We start from the raw sequence: 23669 nt of genomic DNA, 5'->3' as shown, positions 1-23669 counted from the left end.
GACTGTGCTGATTTCACACAGGTCACAATTTTTTAAATGGCTGCAATAGCTACTTAATTAACTTTTACTTACACATTGATTTCGTCCAGGCAAATGCAGGGTCCTTCTGTCTTACAGGTGCTTTTCCCAATACATATACAGTGATCCCCCGATCATTGCGAGGGTTCCGTTCCAGGACCCCCCGCAACGAGCGGGTTTTCGCGAAGTAGCGCTGCGGAAGTAAAAACACCATCTGCGCATGCGCAGATGGTGTTTTTACTCCTGCAGCGCTAGCGAGGAGCCGAAGATTGGGGTTCCTGTTTTAAAACGTTGCCGCCGGCATGGGCAGCTTGCCAGCACCCCCCGGACCCCCAACCTGGGTTTGGGGGGCTGCTAGGAAGCCGCCCATGCCAGCGGCGACGTTTTAAAACAGCCGCGCCGCTTTCCAATGAGTCCCGAAGACAAACGCGGAAGTTTGACGTTTGTCTTCGGGACTCATTGGAAAGCGGCGCGGATGTTTTAAAACGTCGCTGCCGGCATGGGCGGCTTCCTAGCAGCCCCCCAAACCCGGGTTGGGGGACCGGGGGGTGCTGGCAAGCCGCCCATGCCGGTGGCGACGTTGCTGCCGGCTTGGCTTCCATCGCCAGCGCAGCCAACGTGCGCTACGATCTTCCGGGCGAGCCAGGCTCAGTGACGGAAGGCAGCCGCTTGGCCCGGGATGCTGGGCCGAGAGGAGCCGGGCTTGATCCGCTGAGCCTGGCCGGCTTGGCTTCCCTCACCGGCGCAGGCAACACGCGCTGCCATCTTCCGGGCCAGCCAGGCTCAGCGGATCAAGCCCGGTTCCTCTCGGCCCAGCATCCCGGGCCAAGCGGCTGCCTTCCGTCACTGAGCCTGGCTCGCCCGGAAGATCGTAGCGCACGTTGGCTGCGCTGACGAGGGAAGCCAAGCCGGCAGCAACGTCGCCGCCGCTGCAGCCAACGCGTGCTACGATCTTCCGGGCGAGCTTGAAGATCGCAGCGCGCGTTGGCTGCGGTGGCGAGGGCTTGCGATGGAGGGGGGAGGAAGCGGCCATGGGAGGGCGAGCTGCCTCAGGGAGGAGGATCGGGCGGGACCAGGTGGGGGCTGGAATTTCTCCGCTGGGAAGAAGCGGCGATGGATCATCCGTCTACCTCTGTCGGCTGCTCCGGGCCAGGGCGAAGGGCGGGCGAGCGGTGAAGGCGGGCGAGCGGGTGCTGGGGAGGGCTTCTCACCCTCCCGCCAGCAAGAGGGGGAGCGAACGGCGTGGGCGGGCGAAGGGCGGGCGAGCGGCAGCGAGGAGTTTGCGTGGGCGGTGGGGAAACTCCTCGCTGATGCCAGCAAGAGGGGGAAGACCCAGGGAAGCCGCCCAGCAGCTGATCTGCCAGGCGCCATCTACGCATGCGTGCCCATAGGGGGGAAAAAGGCACGCATGCGCAGATGGTGTTTTGACTTCCGGGTTGAAAAATCGCAAATTACCCTGTTCGCAATGGTCGGGAACGCAATAACCGGGGGATCACTGTATTACATTTCACTTATATTCCAGTTTATAAAATATTCAGGCGTTTGGTCAAAGAATTTATCTCTCAAGAGTAATTAGTCACTATTTCCTTAGGTAGAACTCTATGGTTGCCAAGCATGACCACAGGTGGCAGACAGTGAAGAATCTCTAGGAGAGATTATTGACTGCAATATTAAGGAGCAGGGCCGCCATCAGGAATTTTGGGGCCCCATACAGCCTAAATGTCTGCCCCCCCCCCGCCATTTTAAAACTACTGCCCCCAAATCCCGTGCCATGCCCACCATGGCCACACACCCTGGGCAAGCCCTCCCCCGGCCCTCTGAGGTCAAACACAGCCCTGATGTGGCCCTCAATGAAATTGAGTTTGACACCCCTGGCCTAGAGGCTAAATCCTATGAACAAGGGCTAAGAGAATGAGTATCTTTAGCTCAATAAATAGAAAACTGAGGGGGAATATAATAGTAGTTTCCCAATCCTTAAAGGGCTGCCACAGGGCAGATGGCATCTATTTATTCTCCATGCCACCTGAAGGTAGGACAAGAAGCAATGGGCGGAACCTCACCAAGAGGAAATACAATCTGGAAATAAGGAAAAACTTGGAACTGGGCGGCATATATATATAAATCTATAAATCTATAAATCTATAAATCTATAAATCTATAAATCTATAAATCTATAAATCTATAAATCTATAAATCTATAAATCTATAAATCTATAAATCTATAAATCTATAAATCTATAAATATATAAATATATAAATATATAAATATATAAATATATAAATATATAAATATATAAATATATAAATATATAAATATATAAATATATAAATATATAAATATATAAATATATAAATATATAAATATATAAATCCCTTCTTTTTTATTAAAAGAAATTAATAATTTTAAAAAGCCAAAATCCATTACTATTAAAACTAAAACAACCAGCAAAACTATTAATAAAAGCAGGTGAGGGCTGGGGGTTTTTTCTGTTATTATTTAAGTGCTTTTACCATATGCTTTAAATCAAGAGTCACCTCTCTCTTTCCTGTCATTCTCTGCCTCAATCATTTTCTCATTTCTCTTTTTTTCCCTTTATTCTATCATTTCTCTCTCTCTCTTCCTTCCTCTCTCTCTCTTCCTTCCTCTCATCTCTCTCTTTCTTTCTCTTTCTCTATCTTGCTTTCTTCCTCTCTCTCACTCTCTTCCTTCCTCTCTCATCTCTTTCTTTCTTTCTATCTTTCTCTTTCTCTATCTTGCTTTCTTCCTCTCTCTCACTCTCTTCCTTCCTCTCTCATCTCTCTCTCTTTCTTTCTTTCTCTCTCTCTCTCTATCTTGCTTTCTTCCTCTCTCTCACTATCTTCCTTCCTCTCTCATCTCTTTCTTTCTCTCTCTCTCTTTCTCTCTCTTGCTTTCTTCCTCTCTCTCACTCTCTTCCTTCCTCTCTCATCTCTTTCTTTCTCTCTTTCTCTCTTGCTTTCTTCCTCTCTCTCACTCTCTTCCTTCCTCTCTCATCTCTTTTTTCTTTCTTTCTTTCTTTCTTTCTTTCTCTTTCTCTCTCTCCCCCTTTCTCTATCTCTCCCCCTCTTGCTCTCTCTCTCTTTTTCTCACTTTCTCTCTCTTGTTTTCTTTCTCTCACTCTTTCTCTCTCTCGTTCTCTCTCTCTTGCTATCTCTTTCTCCCCCCCCCCGCTATCTCTCTCTCTCTTTCTCTCTTTCTCACTTTCTCTCTGTCTTGCTCTGCTGCTCTCACTCTCCCTCGTTCTCCGGACGCTGGCGAAAGTGATTTTCAATGTCCCTGCCAGCCCGCCCAGAACATTCAAATTAAGAGATAAAAAAGCCGGCAAAGGTTTTCTTTCTTTTTCTTTTTTTTTCAGCAAGAAAAATCTTGGCCAGTGGAGGAGAAAGAGAGGCGGATCGGGTGGGCAGGCGGGCATGCGGGGGGCAGCGGCGAGTAGCCAGCGGCGTGAGGGGGCTAGAGGTGTGGGGAGGCTGGGGGCGGCCGCGGCTCGCACCGCGCGCCCTTGAAAAGGGTGTGCGGGGCCGGGGGGGCGTTTTGGGGTGCGCTGGCTAAGGCGTGCACAGCCTACAGCTACAGGGAACGCCCCAGCTGCCCAAGCCGCGTTCCCCAACGCCGCCACCCCGAAGGGGCTCCTACCTTCGCCGCAAGCTTCAAGAGAGGGCCGGTACTGCGCCTGTGCGAACGAGGAGCTGGAGCTCGGCGTCGGCGCTGCTCACTGGGCACAAATTACTGTGGGCGCCAGGGGGCCGGGAAAACCGTCTGGGCCCCCCCATTTGTCAATTTGGCCGGGCCCCTGACGCCACTACCAGTAGTACCGCCCTATCGGCGGCCCTGTTAAGGAGAGCCCCCTTTGTGATAGGAACCTTTTTTGTAGTAGAATTTCTCATGTAGGAAACCACATGCTTTCATACTTATTCCTATTCCGGAACTTGGCTTCTCTTCCCTCTGGAATCTAAATAATTTCCACCACCCAACAAAGCAAGCTGCAATTGAATGGCAAAGAGAACACTCTTGTTTACTGCAATGGCAATAGAGAAGCAGTGCTTGCTAAAAGAGAAGAGAATTGTACTCTGCTCCTATAACAATCCTACTTAGAAATACAGCGGTACCTTTACCTAAGAACGCCTCTACTTACAAACTTTTCTAGATAAGAACCGGGTGTTCAAGATTTTTTTGCCTCTTCTCAGGAACCATTTTCCACTTACAAACCTGAGCCTCTGAAACTGTAACCAGAAAATGCAGGGAGAATCCTCCTTGGGGCCTCTCTAGGAATCTCCTGGGGGGAAACAGGGCTAGAAAAGGCAGGGAGAAGCCTCCTTGGGGCCTCTCTAGGAATCTCATGGGAGGAAACAGGGCCAGAAAAGGCAGGGAGAAGCCTCCTTGGGGCCTCTCTAGGAATCTCCTGGGCGAAAACAGCGGCAGAAAGGGTGGGGAGAAGCCTCCGTGGGGCCTCTCTAGGAATCTCCTGGGAGAAAACAGCGGCAGAAAGGGTGGGAAGAAGCCTCCGTGGGGCCTCTCTAGGAATCTCCTGGGAGGAAACAGGGCCTCCACCCTCCCTGTGGTTTCCCCAATCGCACGCATTATTTGCTATTAAATTGATTCCTATGGGAAAAATTGCTTCTTCTTATAAACGTTTCTACTTAAGAACCTGGTCACAAAATGAATTAAGTTCTTAAGCAGATGTACCATTGTACTGCTTCTGAACTGCTAGGAACAGTGAACAAACCACATTCACTGCAGAGGTCTTACTATGGACTTACACTGGAATTTTAGCTAGCCTCGGGAGCATACTTGTAAACTATTAATAGAATATCCTGTACACTTCTAGCATTCTGAAGCCAGCACAACTGGAATTGTGTTAAGAAGAATCAGATTTATGCAGCTGCTCCTGAAGTGAAGCTAAGCATGAAAGCTGGCTATATCTAGAAAAATAACTTGCTTATCCCCAGGACATTTAGCTAGACAGATTTCTTCGGAAGAATATTTAAACGTCTCAGCTTTCATTGCCACACCTAATGTAGATGTCACCTTTATTTGTTCTTTTCATTAAAGCAGACATACCCTATTCCTGTAACCATCCTTCAAATGTTTTAGCCTCCAGTCCCTTAAGCCAGAAAGGTGATTAGTGATTGGAGGTTAAAACGTATGAAAAACTAGACTGTGTATGTCTAGCTTTAGTGAAAAGAAGGACTAGAGATGCCATGATGTTTAGTATGCATGTTGGCTTAGTTTATTATGTTTATTAGGGTTTTTAACTAATGGTTTTATAACTTAGTTTTATATTTGACTTCTTTTTATTGTCTTGTATTTTATATTGTTGTAAGGCGCCTTGAGTCCTTGGGGATTGGGCGGCATAGAAGTCGAATTAATAAATAATTAATAAATAAATGATAGCAGTACAGTGTTCCCTCGATTTTCGCGGGTTCAAACTTCGCAAATAGCCTATACCACGTTTTTTCAAAAAATATTAATTAAAAAATACTTTGCTGTTTTTTTTCTATACCATGGTTTTTCCTGCCTGATGATGTCATATGTCATTGCCAAGCTTTCGTCTGCCATTGTTGATTGGCCGAAATCTAGGCCAATCGGCGTTGTTATTGCAAAAAAAAAAAATTGTTAATAAATAATTATGTTTATAAATATCAGGATCACTAAGTGTCTTATTTAATGGTGAGTACCAGTAATAATGGTGAGTAAATGGTTGTTAAGGGAATGGGAAATGGTAATTTAGGGGTTTAAAGTGTTAAGGGAAGGCTTGTAATACTGTCCATAGCAAAAAATGGTGTATTTACTTCCGCATTTCTACTTCGCGGAAATTCGACTTTCGCGGGCAGTCTCGGAACGCATCCACCGCGAAAATCGAGGGAACACTGTATTCCGATATTTGAGGTGCTTCCCTAAAGAAGAGGGAATCAATCTATTCTCTAAACCACTTGAAGGCAGGTTAAGAAGCAATGGATAAGAATTAATCAAGGTGAGAACTGACCTAGAACTAAGGAGAAATTTCCGAACAGCTAGAACAATTAATCGGTGGAATGACTTGTTGCCAGAAGTTGTGGGTAATCCAACAGTGGAGGTTTTTAAGAAAGGATTGAACTATCATGTGTCTCAAATGGTATAGAGCCGTGGTGGCAAACCTATGGCACGGGTGCCACAGGGGGCACACGGAGCCATATCTGCTGGCACGCGAGCCATTGCCCTAGTTCAACTCCAACATGCATGTGTGTGCCGGTCAGCTGGTTTCTGGCTCATACAGAGGCTCTGGGAGGGCGTTTTTGGCTTCCAGAGAGCCTCCAGGGAGATGAGGAGGATGTTTTTACCCTCCCCTACTCCCAGGAAGCCTTTGGAGCTTGGGAGGGTGAAACACGAGCCTATTGGGCTCACCAGAAGTTGGAAAACAGGCCATTTCCAGCCTCCAGAGGGCTTCCGGGGTGTGGGGGAAGCTGCTTTCGCCCTCCCCAGGCATTGCATTATGGGTGTGAGTACTTGTGCATGCACAATAGCATGTTCCTATGCTCTTTAGCATCCGAGGAAAAATAGGTTTGGTATAGGGTTTCCTGCCTGAGTAGGGGGCTGGACTAGAAGATTTCCAAAGTCCTAGATAGTCCAGTGTTTCCCAACCTTGGCAACTTGAAAATATTTGGACTTCAACTCCCAGAATTCCCCAGCCCGCGTTCGCTGGCTGGGGAATTCTGGGAGTTGAAGTCCAAATATCTTCAAGTTGCCAAGGTTGGGAAACACTAGATAGTCTAAGGCCGTGATGGCAAATCTATGGCACGCATGCCACAGGTGGCACACAGAGCCATATCGGAGGGCGTGCAAGATGTTGCCCTATGTCAGCTCCAGCATGCATGTGTGCACTGACCAGATGATTTTTGGCCTTGGGGGAAGGCTGTTTCTCCCTACATGCCCTTTTGGCACGCGAACTAAAAAAGGTTCACCATCACTGGTATAAGGCAGAGACCATCCTCATGAGCATTTCGGGAGGAGGGCAGCGGTGGGTTGTAACTAATTTAGTGTTTTTGCATGCACAATGCTTCTGGGCATGCGCAGAAGCTTCTACACATGTGCAGAAGTGTCCCAGGAGCGTGGATGGAGCTTCCTTCCTGCTGCCGGTGCTACCGATTCTAAGAACCGGTCCAAACCAGGAGCAACCCACCACTGGAGAAGGGAATTAAAGAACCAGGGTGGTGCAGTGGTTCGTGTGCGGCCCTGCAGGCTACTTCAGCTAACTGCTAGCGTGGTTCAGCAGTTCAAATCTCACCACGGCTCAAGGTTGACTCAACCTTCCATCCTTCCGAGGTGGGTAAAACCCAGATTGTTGGTGTCAATATGATGATTCTGTAAACCACTTAGAGAGGGCTGTAAAAGCACTATGAAGCAGTATATAAGTCTAAATACAATTGCTATTGCAAAAGCTGGCCATCTATAAAGCCTTTCATGGCATAGAGCCTGTTTATTTATGGGACTGTCTATCTCAACTAGTTTCTGCCCATCCAGTAAGATCAGAGAGAATTAGATCAAAAAAGGATCAACCTTCTTTGTCTCAGCACCTGCCCTATGGAACAGTATCCCCTCAGAGACCTATACAGCTCTCATCTTGATGTTATTCCAAAGACCTTTGAAAACATGGCTGTTTTCCTAGGCCTAGGGGTAAGGTGGTGTTGAGTCGCTTTTGATTATTTGGGAGTATGTTACCTATGGCTGTTGCTTTTGTTTTAAATATACAGTGGTACCTCTGCCTAAGAATGCCTCTACTTACGAACTTTTCTAGATAAGAACTGGGTGTTCAAGATTTTTTTGCCTCTTCTCAAGAACCATTTTCCACTTACAAACCCAAGCCTCCAAAACTGTAACTGGAAAAGGCAAGGAGAAGCCTCCATGGGGCCCCTCTAGGAATCTCCTGGGAGGAGACAGGGAGGAAAAAGCAGGGGAGAAGCCTCCATGGGGCCTCTCTAGGAATCTCCTGGGGGGAAACAGGGAGGAAAAAGGTGGGGAGAAGCCTCTGTGGGGCCTCTCTAGAATCTCCTGGGAGGAAACAGGGCCTCCCCCCTCCCTGTGGTTTCCCCAATCACACACATTATTTGCTTTTACATTGATTCCTAAGGGAAAAATTGCTTGTTCTTACAAACTTTTCTACTTAAGAACCTGGCCGTGGAATGAATTAAGTTCGTAAGTAGAGGTACCACTGTACATGCTTTTGTCTCTTCTTTACTTTCTTTAAGGTTCCAAGCAGCCTCTAATTTTAATTATATAAATAAATGGAATTGTTGACGTGCAAATGGCAGCTATGACTGAAATGTATATACATAGCTTCTTCTGCCACTACAGTACAACTACGCATTTTCCTTATATGGCATTTAGAAGCCTACACAGAATAGCAAAGAAAAGGAATCTTCAGAACTCAAGATTGACAGCATTAATACAGAAGAGCTTCACATAATAGCCCTTGTAAGAACCTCTAGCAAAACTATATTTGGAGCTGTGTTTCCCTAGTGCTTTTCCCTTGTGACCCAGCACCTGAATAATACTGTACTTTTAATTAACATAGACTCATGATGCGCCAGCTACCAGCATTATTTCTTTTGATATGCAGCATGACCTCTGCTTCTGTTCTTTTCATGCACCTATCGCTACAATATAAGTGTTGGAGAAGCAATTTCACAGTTATTAATGCCACCAAAAAGGAACATGGATTTCTCATTTTCCTCCTTTATGTTATATATTCTGCAGTGATAACAGCAAACCAATTGCATCCAATTATTAAAACATTACTTTCTATCAGCCAAATTTTGGACAGCTAGTTAAGGCAGTTGGAGAGGCTGTACATCACCGAAGTCCTACTGTATTTCAAAATAATTTTCCTAGCAACATCACCTGCAAAATTTATTTATTTATTTATTATTTATTTATTTATTGTTATAGTTGGAAGGAACCATGCGGGTCATCAAGTCCAACCCCCTGCCTAAGCAGGAACCCTATAGCATCCCAGCCAAATGGCAGTCCAATTTCCTCTTAAAAATGTCCAGAGTATTGGAGTTCACAACATCCACTGGTAGGTTGTTCCACTGGTTGATCGTTCTGACCGTCAGGAAGTTCTTCCTTATTTCCAGGTTGAATCTCTCCTGATTGTTCATTGCCAGTCACTCTCTGTGAGGCATAGCAAGGAGCATTTTTTGAGATCAGGTTTGTTTACCAGAAGATCAAAATTTCATGGGGCTGCAACTATGAAGCCCACCACTTTTAGATGTATTTAGATGTGCAACATTCTAAAGACTTACAGTAACTCTAACTCTCATCAAGGGATTTTAGTTTATTTATTCAGTGACTGATACAGTCCGGATCAAATGTCTAAGAGAATTACCAAATCCAGACCCAAAATGAGAACCAAAATTCGCAGTAATAGAGAAACCGAAGTAATCAAATCTGTCAGACACACTGACAGATTTTGAATGAAGTCCAAAACTATAGGAAACAACAAACAAACAGCCTGTACAGAACAAATGAACTTATCTACAAATTCATTAGATATTTTTCTCAGAAAAGAATCAATCTCTTCTGGCAGTTGGTGACAGTAAATGCCAACTGTCACCACTTCCATCTGCCCTTCCCTGTGTGTTTAACAGATTAGTAATCCTCATCCTGATAAACAAATCTTTTTATATTCATTTGCCCACCCTGTGTGGGCTGGGTTATTAATCCTTTCCTCAACATCAGTGCCTCCAGTACTAATGCTTTCTTCAGTAGAAGATACAGGCTTTGTGCCAAGTCTACCCATTCACATCCAGACTAGGATAACCAAGGAAGCTATTGTGCCTACAAACAGGACCCAATAAAGTGGTTATGACCTTGGTGAAGGATTGGCCATCACAGAAATCTTCATAAATGAAGGCAGGCCCCTTCTTGTATCCTGCACTAAAGCAAAATTATGCTACAATATCATTCTGGGTCTTGGCTGCCTATGGACTCCCCAATATGCCGTATAGTTTTGAAATATGAATCTGACAATATACAATAGAACCTCTGGTCATGAGCTCTTCTGACACAACGAAATTGGGTTCTGATCAAAAAGTTCACAATTTGTTCTCCTCACGCCCAATTTTCTCTTCAGCGTCATTTTTTTTTTGTAAGCACCAAATTTCTAAAATTAGGTTCAGGTCACGACCAAATCAGGTTGCGACCAAAGTTATGGAACGAATTATGGTCATGACCAGGGATTCTACACTTCATTCTCACTGTATTGTTTCATACATAAGGTGCCTTTTTACATTCATTGAATCAACAGGTACAATTAATTAATTAATTATCTCAGGGACCACCTTCTGCTGCACGAATCCCAGCGACCAGTTAGGTCCCACAGAGTGGGTCTTCTCCGGGTCCCGTCAACTAAACAATGTCGCTTGGCGGGACCCAGGGGAAGAGCCTTCTCTGTGGCAGCCCCGGCCCTCTGAAACCAACTCCCCCCAGAGATTAGAATTGTCCCCACCCTCCTTGCCTTTCGTAAGCTGCTTAAAACCCACCTCTGCCGCCAGGCATGGGGGAATTGAGATACTCTTTCCCCTAGGCCTCTACAATTTTATGCATGGTATATGTGTATGTATGTTTGGTTTTTATAATAATGGGTTTTTAACTGTTTTTAGTATTGGATTATTATTATATGCTGTTTTATTACTGTTGTTAGCCGCCCTGAGTCTGCGGAGAGGGGCAGCATATAAATCCAATAAATAAATAAATAATGTTGTATTTGATCTATGGTCTGTGGCAGCATTCTACATGTTTCTTTTCTATTCTTGCCATTGTGGGCTATCCTTCTAGAGTAAGCTTTGGGGGGTTTTAAATAGAGATGCCTAAATGGAAAGGCAGATTACCCTGTGCTGAAGATGAAGGTACACTTTTTGTGTGTGAGGATATAGCAGCTTAGCTCTGTAAACTGCCCAGCTCTAAAAATGTCATCTCAGCAGTTAGTCCCATTAGATTTCACAGTTCATGCTCCCAAATAAGTAAGCACAGGATTGCAACTTATATTACATTAACATATGTCATCTAGAATTCCTTGTTATTCCTTGAAAATTCCCTCATTGACTGACTGGCTTTTCAAGTTCTAATACTCCTTCTAGAAAAACATTTTCAAGGACAACCAGAGCCCCAATGAAATAGTCAAATGAACCTGTAACCTTCTCAAGGATATCTCAGAATGTCATCACATACAAACAAGGTCCACCATTTTAATTTAAATTCTGTCCCGTGGTGCAGTTTCCTAGCACCTCTTCATAACACAGAGACATGCATGCATATATTTTGCTGGTGCTCACTTTAGATAATAATAATAATAATAATAATAATAATAATAATAATAATAATAATAATAATAATAATTTATTAGATTTGTATGCCGCCCCTCTCCGCAGACTCGATGATGTCCCGCGTACATGCTGTCACAAAGGAAGACCACATTTTCCAATGGTGATTAGACTACAGGCTGCCTGTGAACATAGGCACCAAAGACAAATTCCTTGGGTGTCGAATCACACTTGGCCAATAAAGAATTCTATTCTATTCTATTCTAGACCCTCTGCTTGTCCTATGGTTATTCCCCACATAAAAGAGATTTCAAGGGTTCGTTGAATCAACAAAAAAAAGGTCAAACAATTATGTTGATGATTGAAGACTTAAAGCACTTGATTGAATTGGCTTAAACATACTGTACTTAGTTTTATACTTAGCATTAGTTTTCAATCACCATGCACATTTAAAAAAACAGATCTGTCCATATTTTCTGCTCTTTATAACTCATCTTGTACTGAATAAAATGATAGTTTCCCAGAATTATCCCCCTGTTTAAGATTAAACACATGATATGTAGACCAATAGGGTTCTGTTATATAACTCCCACATTTATGGAAATCTATGGAACAAAGGATTCCGCACCAAGGAGTTTGAATGATTGCAGAAACCCTGTGCTACAATATGAGCTGGAGTTATAATTAGGTGTCATGGCCATTGTAATCCTAAGGACGTCATCATGTCTTACCAACAACTGTTGACAGTTCTCATACCAGGCATATCCTGAAATGGCAAGTCTGCAGAGGGCAGCCCACAATAGAAACAATGGAATTTATTTTTGTCCTGTTCCAAGATTGTCTCATAGTACATATATGCTAGCCAACTGCTGGGCTTGTTTGGCTGTTCGATATTAGATTACTGGTTTGAACAAAGCTCAGCAACCATGCAAATCATTGTATATACCGACTTCAGGAATGTACTTTGGGAGCTTATTTTTAACATCATGGAGAAAAAAAGCCTGCCACCCTCAGAATTTGTAAATCCACCAGTCCTACTGGGAGAGCATGACGCTTCCTGAAATCCAAATAACAGGCTTTTTTCATGCCAAGAAAAGAGATTGCCTTTCCTCAGGTGTTATTTATAGATTATGTATCCAGTTAACCTTTACCCTTCCTTAAAGACTGAGGACAATGTAAAGCTATGAAGGTTGCAATCCACTAGCCACTCAAATCAAGTGAGTTTGTTAAAGGAGAGAAGGGGAAATTCTACTGAAAGGGCTGGAGTGCAGTGGAGCAATGTTTTTTTTCTTTTTACCATTTTCATCCTGAAATTCAATTCAATTCAATTCAATTTATTAGATTTGTATGCCGCCCTTCTCCGAAGACTCGGGGTGGCTCACAACAATAATACAGTGATCCCCCGCTCGTTGCGAGGGTTCCGTTCCAGGACCCCCCGCAACAAGCGGGTTTTCGCGAAGTAGCGCTGCGGAAGTAAAAACACCATCTGCGCATGTGCAGATGGTGTTTTAAACTTCCGCAGCGCTAGCGAGGAGCCGAAGATTGGGGGGCGGCGCGGCTCTTTTAAAACATCGCCGCCGACATGGGGGGCTCGCTAGCACCCCCCCGAACCCCCAACCCGGGTTTGGGGGGGTGCTAGCAAGCCCCCCATGTCGGCGGCGATGTTTTAAAAGAGCCGCGCCGCCCCCCAATCTTCGGCTCCTCAGCGGCGAGCGAGCGAAGCCAAGCCGGCAGCAATGTCGCCGCCGCTGCAGCCAACGCGCGCTACGATCTTCCGGGCCAGCCAGGCTCAGCGGATCAAGCCCGGCTCCTCTCGGCCCAGCATCCCGGGCCAAGCGGCTGCCTTCCGTCACTGAGCCTGGCTGGCCCGGAAGATCGTAGCGCGCGTTGGCTGCAGCGGCGGCGACATTGCTGCCGGCTTGGCTTCGCTCGCCGCTGCAACCAACGCGCGCTACGATCTTCCGGGCCAGCCAGGCTCAGTCACGGAAGGCAGCTGCTTGGCCCGGGATGCTGGGCTGAAAGGAGCCGGGCTTGAAGATCGCAGCGCACGGTGGCTGCGGTGGCGAGGGCTTGCGATGGAGGGTGGAGGAAGCGGCCATGGGAGGGTGAGCTGCCTCAGGGAGGAGGATCGGGCGGGACCAGGTGGGGGCTGGAATTTCTCCGCTGGGAAGAAGCGGCCAGGGCAAAGGGCGGGCGAGCGGCGAAGGGCGGGCGAGCGGGTGCTGGGGAGGGCTTCTCGCCCTCCCGCCAGCAAGAGGGGGAGCGAACGGCGTGGGCAGGCGAAGGGCGGGCGAGCGGCAGCGAGGAGTTTGCGTGGGCGGTGGGGAAACTCCTCGCTGATGCCAGCAAGAGGGGGAAGACCCAGGGAAGCCGCCCAGCAGCTGATCTCCCGGTTGCCATCTACGCATGCGTGCCCATAGAAAAAAAGGGCACGCATGCGTAGATGGTATTTTGACTTCCGGGTTGAAAAATCGCAAATTACCCTGTTCGCAATGGTCGGGGACGCAATAACCGGGGGATCACTGTAAAAACAATATTAGGGATTTCAAACATTTTGCCTAATTGGGACTAAACAACAACAAAAAAAGACTCATTCTTGTAAAACTTTATTTTTATTATTATTGTTATTGTTGTTGTTGTTGTTGTTGTTTTTGTTATTATTTATATATATTCTGTACTGTAGCATCTGTTGTGCTACAGTAATTCTTTGGTAGCATCCATTAAAATTGTTCCATTTTTGTGAATTTTTAAGAAAAAAATTAAAGGATTTCTGAATTCTAAAGAAGGCCAGTTATGCCGCTAGAAATCAAACCATTCAAAGCCTCGATTGAAAAAAAACAAACCCTGCTCTTTTCCACAAATTAAATAGCTGCAATAGTACTTATAGACCACTTCACAAAGTTTTATAACCCTCTCTAAGCAGTTTATAGAGTTAGCATATTGCCCCCAACAATCTGGGTCCTCATTTTGCTGACCTTGGAAGGATGGAAGGCTGAATCAACATTGAGCTGCTGAGAATCAAACTGCCAGCTGATTCGTAATGCTGTGAAAAGGTTCCGAAAATGGCTACATTTACATACTCCCCAAAAAGTCCTGATTTGTTGTCCTTTGAAGAAGTTCTACTGGTCTATCATGCTCAACTGCCAGTCTAATAAGCTTAATAGCTTAGCACATTATGAGAATCATGAAAGTCAACACTCATGGATGTAAAAAGCGACTTAATGCAACAGCCTTTTTCATAGCTTTTTGTTATCTTTGATGGACTATATTCAGGAAAGTATATGGAGGATTCTAACCAAGCACAATACAGTTTTACAACTAGATTTGGAAAAACTGCAGATCAACCTGCCCTCAGTTGTAAAGTTCAAAGGTGACCTTGGGCCAGACACTCAGACTCAGTTTAGCCTCCTTCATAAAATAAGAATAAAATTGAGTTTAATGTATTTGTGCCACCTTGGAAGCTCTTGCTAGATCGCACTGCCCAAATCACTACCCCAAACAACATCATGCTATGCTTCAAAGACAGCAGCTGCAGAATAGTATGATCAGGACTGTAATATGTAAACAGAGCAGCATAAATTTTTCCTTCGGTATCATGATCCCAATAATACCCTCAACTTTTATTTGCATTAGGTAGAAAGCTGCTTATTATCATTAAGAGGGTAAAAAAAGAACACTTCTCCCTTTTACTTCTTTAAAAGAGCTGGGATTGTCTTTCTGGCTGCTATTTTTTTTTAAAAGGAGAATCCTTTAGGCCAGTGTTTCCCAACCTTGGCAACTTGAAGATATTTGGACTTCAACTCCAAGAATTCCACAGCCAGCAAATGCTGGCTGGGGAATTCTGGGAGTTGAAGTCCAAATGTCTTCAAGTTGCCAAGGTTGGGAAACACTGCTTTAGGCCCATGATGCTGAACCTATGGCACGTGTGTCACAGGTGGCACATGGAGCCATATCGGAGGGCATGCAAAGCATTGCCCTATGTCAGCTCTCACACACATGCGTGTGCTGGCCAGCTGATTTTTCAGCCTTGGGGATGGCCATTTTGCCCTCTAGGGGCTTCACAGAAGCTTCCCTGAAGCCCAAAATGCAAAAAACGGCCTAATGGGCAAACCAGAAATTCAAAAAAATGGACTTCCAGTTTTCCCTTTGTGCTGTTTTTCGCACTTTGGGACTTCAGGGAAGCTTCAGTGTGTGAAAAGCAGCACAATTGGGCAAAACAGAAGTCAATTTTTCCAAACCTCTGGTTTGCCCATTTTTTCACCGTCCCAGGCTTCAGTGAGGCCTGTGTGGGGATGGGTTGGGGGGAGATTGTGTGCATGCGCAGCGCAGGGGTGTCTGTAGAAATGGGGGTGGGCACGTTCGTATGTGCCAGCACACACACACACACACATACCCTTTTGGCATGTGAACCAAAAAAGGTTCGCTATTACTGCTTTAGGTGTTGAATGTACTGTGTAGTGTGACTCCAAGCTGTATATTTGATTAAATCTTCCTCTATAAATATGAACCATGTTGAGCTTGGAATACTGTCTGGCCTTCTTAAATCGGAGAACAAACAAAAAATGATTAGGAAAGTTGAAATAATTCTATTATTACTATAATCTTTTTATCTACCTGCATTGAACATACAGTAAGATAAAAGACAACATTATTCAAAAGAAGTGCTAAAGGTAGCAAAAATCTTACATAACCTTTAACCAAGAAAAGATGATGCTTCATTTATTTGTAATCACTAGACCAATTCACAAAACTTTATAAATGTGCTGAATAACCTTAGTCGAAGGGCTGAACCTAAACATGGAATAAAATTCCAAACCATTCCTGATGGGACTCTTGTCATGTACGCAGTGAGGCATAAAAGTTAGAACCCCAAATTCTGACCCTCAGCAATGAGGATTTTAGTGAACTTCTGATGAAATTTAGAGAAGCAAAGGCTTTCTTCCACATTTACTTTCATCCCGTCAACTGCATTTCAAAAAGCATTTCCAGGGTCATGTTCATAAGCAGCAACGAAGAGCCAGAATTGGTATGCAGGACCACATTAGAAGAAACAAGCAGAATATATTAACTACCTCTAAGCGGTTGGTTTGCGTTTTACTTTTAATATCCTCAATCTATGAAGAAACACCTGTGTTTCCTATAAAACTGTATTTACTTGAAGACAACCAAATGCATGCACACATATTATTAGGTAACACCAGTATGATGAATTGGCTAAGATATTGGAGTAGAGACACACAAAATCTAGTTCACTCTTAGTATGGAAACTTATTGGGTGACTGGGTCATCTGTCTCTACACATAATCTACTTTATTGTATTCTTTGGGGAAATTTGGAGAAGGCGTACCATATATTCTGCCTATGGCTCTTGGCAGAAATCTAATCCTAACAAATAAAGAAAGTGACATAATTCAAAATGCATGGTGAGACACTACCAATGCTTCAAATGACAATATAACAATATATAAATCTAAAACCATCGTCATCCTATCTTTCACTGCCCCTCCTCCTCCTCCTCCTTCTCCTACTCCTTCTCCTATTTTTCACCCACCCTCTCTAAGTTTTCAACGATTGAGCATTCTAGAAAGTGACATAACAAGAATTACAAATTCACATTCAAGTGGAGATGATTTTCTTTGGCTGAGCTTTTCTGACCTTCCTTTGCTGCTTCTCCCAGGCCGGATCCAGGAGCAGGTCCCTGTCCCATTCGTCCTCTTGGTTCATGTATTCTTCCTCTTCATATTCATAGCTGTAGTGTAGGTTGGAATTGATCTGAGTGGTCATCTTGCTTAGAGATCAGGTCCTTTTTTCACCACTGTTGATGGTTACTGCAACTTATGAAGGATCTTCTCAAGATGATTGTAACAACGGGGATGGTAATATTTCTTGTGAAGGAAATTGATCTTGCGAAGAGGTCCAGAGACGGAAGGTTTTTTCCCCACTTTACTTGGCTCTGTACTGGAAGGAAAGATAGAAGAAGGGACAAAAACGGGAGTTAGCCTTCACTTTCTCACTCAGCTTTCCTGCCCCTGGACTACTGCTGCTGCTGGCTATAAGCCGGACTCTGGCTGAAGGCAGCTGCTAGGCACGGCTTCTGCTTTTTATCCACTCACTTTGTCACCTGATTCTGCTCTGCCTCACTTGGGACAGATCCACCCCCTTCCCCTCCCTGACTGGATGTTCTGAAGTTTCCCCTGCCTTCAGAAGAACTCTGAATTTGCTACCCAATCTGGGGGGGGGGGAGGACATTGGATTTGCAGACAAAAGCAGAATATCCTAAAAGAAAGGCATTTGGTACTCTCAGGAGCTCTGACCAGATTTCCCCTCTTTAAACCTGTAGCCCATCATCAGTTTACTGAACTATTATTTTCTCCCGCAAATCAAGGAACTAGAAATACTTGCATATGAACATGCATATAGACGGAAAGGCAATTAAGATCAATATGATTAAAACATATTTAAATAGCCAGATGCACTCTAATAATAAATGACTTTCACCTTTACTTTCCTCTTGTATTTTCCAGGCAAGCCTCTTTTTATTACCCCATAAAAATAGATATATAATATTCTAAAATAAAGTGTGCCATGTCATTCCAGTTTAACAATATTGCATCAATCCTGTTTTGTAGAGCAATCTTATTTCTTTTTCCAATAATACTGCAGTTTTGTGATTTTTGCCAAGAAAGGATAACAAACCCATTTTTTATTTCCATTCAATCGTGACCGATTCTCAGAGACTGCCTGAACAAGTCATTTTGGTTTTCTTAGCAAGGATTTTCAGAAGTGGTTGCCAATACTTCTTCCTAGGGATGAGAGAGAGAGCGATAACTCAAAGTTACTCAATGATTTTCTATAGCTAAGGGTAAACTTGAACTTTGGTATCCCCAGATTTAGTGTAAAACTTTTAACCACTTTAACCCACTAGTTCTGCATAAGAAAGCTGAATTAATCTAAATCAGCAAATAAAAACATTATTTACTTTTTCTACAAGATTATTCCAATACACTCTGTTTTGCATTGCAAAGTGTAAACCTTTAGAACTTTTTATTGGTTTAATGGAGATTTCATTTCCATTCATTCATTCATTCTGGAGACTGCTTGTTGTCTATTCTTGATTTAATCCATCACTTTGGTTCTCTCAGGCTATTAACAATTTAAGATCATGTGAAGAACCGTTACAATTTTCCATCTCTGCTATAAAGGTTTAGATGATCCAATATCATAAATAAACATTATTTGATTTGTAAAACTATTTTAACCCCACTTTTACAAAATGGAAAATCATTGCTTGCATCAACTCCTGGGGAAGTAAAAAGGAACAGCAACATGAGTGATGGGCTATCAAAATTTTTACTACTACACTGTGGGCGTGGCTTATGCATTTTGTTTCAATATCTTTCAGTGCAAATTGGGTGCTCTGGGGTGGAGCTCCAAATTTTGCTACCGGAACTGCGTTCCTGACCATTCCTGTAGGAGCCCATCACTGAGCAACATACAGTACATTACATTACCAAATATATTAAAACAATAATGTAAGTCAACAGAGTAATAATAAATTACCATACATAAAAACAAGGACATACATAAAACAAGTAGAGAGAAGTGGGTAATACTCTGCAAAACAGCTCAAAATAGTTACATTTCCATATTACAAAATTTGAGTTCTTAACTTCTACTATAATTATGTTAATTTGCCAAGAGAAAACTATTATTTGCAGATGATGACAGATTTTGCAATGCCACATAATTTATCTCTCCTTTTCTCATATGGTACAAATTCTATAGTTGATTGTGGTTTAAGTTCATCATGGAAAAATTCAGGGCCCTTTTAGAGACATACAGTACTCCTAATTTAATCTAATCAAGCAACGGCAAAGAGTAAAATTTCCAACTTCTTCCCAGATGTGACAATGGAAGTCATTTTGCTTTGCTTTTCTCCCCTTAATCTGAATATATGATCCAAACGTGTAGATTTGCTCTGCTGAGAGGCAAATGCATAAATACATAGAGATACCCATAGTAGATAATAATTACCACTGCAGTCTTTCTTCCTTAAGACCCAGTGATGTTCACAGTCCAACAATTTATAGCAGCAATCTAGAGTTTGAGTAAAGGTGTAGAATTTATTGCATAATGCAGAATCTAAACTCTTGCAGAATATCTGTGGTTAGCTACTTCACATCCAGGTGGCCCTTATTCAATTTATTTATTTATTTATTTATTTATTTATTTATTTATTTATTTATTTATTTATTTATTTATTTATTTTATTAAATTTGTATGCCGCCCCTCTCCGTAGACTCAGTTACCACTATTGAGACTGGCAACTAAGTCTCTAATCGAAGCAGCGGCTAAGCAAAACCTTGACCATACTTATGAATTTATTGCAGCTTTTCTTTGTTTTATACACCTGCAATGGTCCTAAGTCTGAACAATGGTCACAACATCATTTTTTAATTGCTGTAATAACTGCAAATGTTTTTAAACAAGGCAATCACTAAACAAAGACCATCTATCCTCTGGAAAAAAGTCCTACACAGGGACTAAATGGGAAGTTTACAGTAGTAGCAGTCAATTTACTTCTTAAGATGGCAAAGAGACCCACCATCAGTAGTGGATTTCTCCCAGTTCAGACCAGATCGCCCAAACTGTTAGCAACCCACTGGTGATATGAAGATGGCATCATGGATCCGGTTCTGTCTGTGTTGGTCCATGCGCACAGCCATTTCTCTCTTTTTTTGAATTTTTGGCGATTTTTTTGGTATTTGGATGGCTTCTCTTCAACTTCAGTAATTAATTAATACCGAACTTTATTTCTTCGCCTGAAGTACAGTTGAGTAGGTCCTCAGCTGTGTTTCAGACTGAAACCATCTTCTGAGAATGCGCGGAGGTCAATTCGCACAAGGGGATACACATGTGTGAGTGGAGTGAGTGCGCACACACAAAACGTTGCGATGTGAACCGCTGGCGAAGGTAAGTGGGACCCACCACTGCCACCCATCACTGAGAGAATTAAGCAATTTAACTGATTCAATAATTTTGAAAAGAATGCATACGTACTTAGAAAAGGAGGAATTTTGGAGGAATGCTAGGTCAGGATAAAAGTCTGTTCTAAACCTCTCTCCACACTATCAAATGGATTCAAGTGAAAGTGGAAAACGAGGACAGAAAACCAACCGCACATTTGTTTGCAATACCTACCAGTCAATATTCAAAGACTACCCTTATCTGTATTAAAACAAATGTCATAACTAGAAGGGCCCCCTAACATATGTATCCTCCATGAATTGTTCTAATTTCTTATCATTTATTCTTGTGGGAGTGCATTACATGAGTTAGGTGTTGTGTAAAGAAAATACTTTCATGTGTTCTAAGTCTCCAGCTTATAATCTTTAGTTTTTCCTCTCTAGGAGATGTCAGCGAAATGGACATCCTGTCCCGAAAACAATGTCATAGAGTAACACAAATAAGAAGATTGTATAAAGTTTCAGGCAAAGGATTCACTAAACTAACAGAAATTATTGAATGGAAATATGGGATTTTAAAAAAAAACACTTTAAAACACTTTAAAAGATACTTTGGGTTATAGTCAATTAGCTAATGTGAAATATGAACTTTCACGTAAAAATATTTGGAAATATACAGTACGATTTTTGCTTGAAATTATATGAAAATTCATTATTTCAATGAAATCAACACCTCTATTCTGAAGCACATTACTTGAAACAGTAATTGCATGTTATTTCCATGTAAGCATATTTAAGCCTAATTGATTTTTAAAAAAATTCACACAGAAAAGGACAGATGAATCACCTTCCTCTCATGTCTTCACACATGAGAATTTCAGGAACACTACCCAGACTTAGGATATAATACACACAGTGACAGGTGGAAAACTACAAATAGTGCTGGCATAGAGCTGGAAAAAATGGTGAGACAGATCCAAGGATTTAAAAATGGTTCGGTAGTGGGAATGCAAAAGGCAGGAGAAAAAACAGTCGGGACTTTACATGAAGAATAACCTACTACGATATGCATACACACATGCATACATTTTAAGCATCAATAAGTTCGGTTTCTATTTCACATCAGTTTATTATCACTGCCAAGAATGTGAGAAACTGTATTTTTAGTTCCGCTTCAAAGACTCATTCTAAAAGAGATCCATTTTTCTTTTTAACTTGCTAGCAACTCTTTTCAAAGGTGTGTCACACTCTTCAACAATTGACAATTGTTATTACAAAAATTGCAGAGCAGGCAGCAGGCTGGACCGACAAGCATAATGGAGCTGTTGATCCCTAGGTCATCTTTATACAACCAGCAATTATCTGGGTCTCCATTGGAACATCAGTAAACATGCAATGTGTGATTATAAGATGGTTACAAAGGAGATAATAGTAGTAAGAACAAGGAATAAATGGCTTATGCTAATTGTTTTTGTTCATACAGCACTTAGGGCTATAGTTTTTTAGATTGTTAACCTGGAAGCAATTTATGCATTTCTTATTCAATGTAAGCCATAACTTTTTTGAATTAGCAGAGTATGGAAAGATGTTGAATGAATGAATGAATAAATAAATGAATGAACGAATGAATAAAGAGACTACATTCATATACCACATTAACCCTATATTTACATTCCCCTCTTGCTAACCTTCAAAACTGCTTTTGTAAAAAATTTCCTAGTTTAGACTCTAATGGTCTCTAACTTCAGGTGCCTTGATGGACATATTAATCAGATCCAACCTTGCATTCCTTGAGATCAGGTAACACAGAGGTGTGGATGGAACATAGCCAAAAATGTCAATACGATGATCCATACAGTTTTTGGATTTTACATGCAGCCACTGTGTTGACTTTATTGAATGCATTCTGGAGACAAGGTTCAACGTAAGCTAGGGGCTGCCAGTATTTTGATACGAATACAGGTCGACGTATGACCACAATTGAGCCCAAAATTTATGTTGTTAAGTGAGACATTTGTTAAGTGAGTTTTGCCCCATTTTACAATCTTACTTGCCACACTGTTGAATGAACCACTGCAGCTGTTAAGTTAATAACATGGTTGTTAAGTGAATCTGGCTTTTCCATTAACTCTGCTTGTCCGAAGGCCAGAAAAGGCGATCATCGGGATCCCGCAACACTACAACAGCCCGAAGTATGTCAGTTTCCAAGAATCTCAATCCCCAACTGACTGTGGGGATTGTAAGTGTTAAAAAATGGTCATGTCACTTTATTTTCAGTCACGTTAACTTTGAGCAGTCATTAAATGAACTATTGTAAGTCGAAGACTACCTGTATTTATGAAACCTGTCAGTTGCATGCTATACCTTAAAAGAGGAAATCCATTCTTTTCTTCCATGCAGCAAGGCTAAGATTTAACTTTTTTTTCCTTTAAATGTATTATCCCACCCCCCATCTCAATGGAAAGCGAAATTATCTTCGGGAATCCATCTTCAGCAGCCTTTCTCAACCTTGGCAACTTTTAAGATCTGCGGCCTTCAATACCCCGATGTCTATGGCAGTGGTGAAAACCATTTTTTTTAAAACTACCGGTTTGGTGGGTATGATGTGGCTTGGTGGGTGTGGCTTGGTGAGTATGGTAGGGGAAAGATACTGCAGTATTGGGTTACTACTGGTACGGATAAGGACGGCATACCAGTAGCAAAAATTGAGCTGCATGCGCAGCTTTGCTTCTGCTGTGGGCGCACAGATGCATTCCAGCGAGGTTTTGCTTCTCCGCATGTGCAGGAAACAAAATCTCATGAGGGGACAAGTGCATGTGAGAGATTTTGTAAATTTTTTGTTTCTGCGCATTCCCACTCCACACTTGGGCCAGCCAGAGGTGATATCTGCCAGTTCTCCAAACTACTCAAAATTTCCACTACTGGTACTCCTGAACCTGTCAGAATCTGCTGGATTTTTCACCCCTGGTCTACAGAGATTCTCAGTCGTCGAGATCATGATAGTCCCAAATGTGGTGGTGTGTGTGGGGAGGGGGGTTTCCAAAGATGAAAATGGACTTTCTGGTTTTTCTTCGTCTTTGAAGATCTTTCCATTCTCCTCTAAGAAGCTCAAGAAGATTCTTGCGGGAGAAGCGAAACGTCTTCAAAGAAAAAGGAAAACCAGAAAGTCCAGTCGCCTTTTGAAAAAAGGGGGGGCGGGGGGAAAGCGCCTTTGGTTCAATGCCCAGAGGGGGCAGCCGAGAGCAGCGATCGAAGCAAGGAAACCGCAGGGCCAAGGGGACGCTACCTGCTTCTAACCGCGCCACGGCGGAAATGTTCGTGCTTTAGTTTATGCTTCCGGGTCAAGGGGGAAAATGTTTGGCAAGT

At 43.0% G+C, this 23669-nt stretch overlaps 1 protein-coding gene across 2 annotated transcripts in view; it reads right to left on the bottom strand.

Annotated features, from left to right (window-relative positions):
* ACTN2 (actinin alpha 2) overlaps positions 1-17121 on the bottom strand; it is a 93598-nt gene extending 76477 nt beyond the window's left edge. The window contains exon 1 of one of the 2 annotated variants that reach the window (XM_070734007.1): positions 16993-17121. In XM_070734007.1, the coding sequence (XP_070590108.1) occupies positions 16993-17121 (129 nt within the window). The remainder of the gene's footprint in view (positions 1-16992) is intronic. The other variant, XM_070734009.1, reaches the window with a different exon arrangement.
* Positions 17122-23669: the final 6548 nt, after the last annotated feature.

This window comes from Erythrolamprus reginae, chromosome 1 (genome assembly GCF_031021105.1).
Source record: "Erythrolamprus reginae isolate rEryReg1 chromosome 1, rEryReg1.hap1, whole genome shotgun sequence".
In the NCBI taxonomy this organism is placed as follows: domain Eukaryota; kingdom Metazoa; phylum Chordata; class Lepidosauria; order Squamata; family Dipsadidae; genus Erythrolamprus; species Erythrolamprus reginae.
Note: the sequence above shows the minus strand (reverse complement) of the source record. Positions and strands in the feature narration are given on the sequence as shown.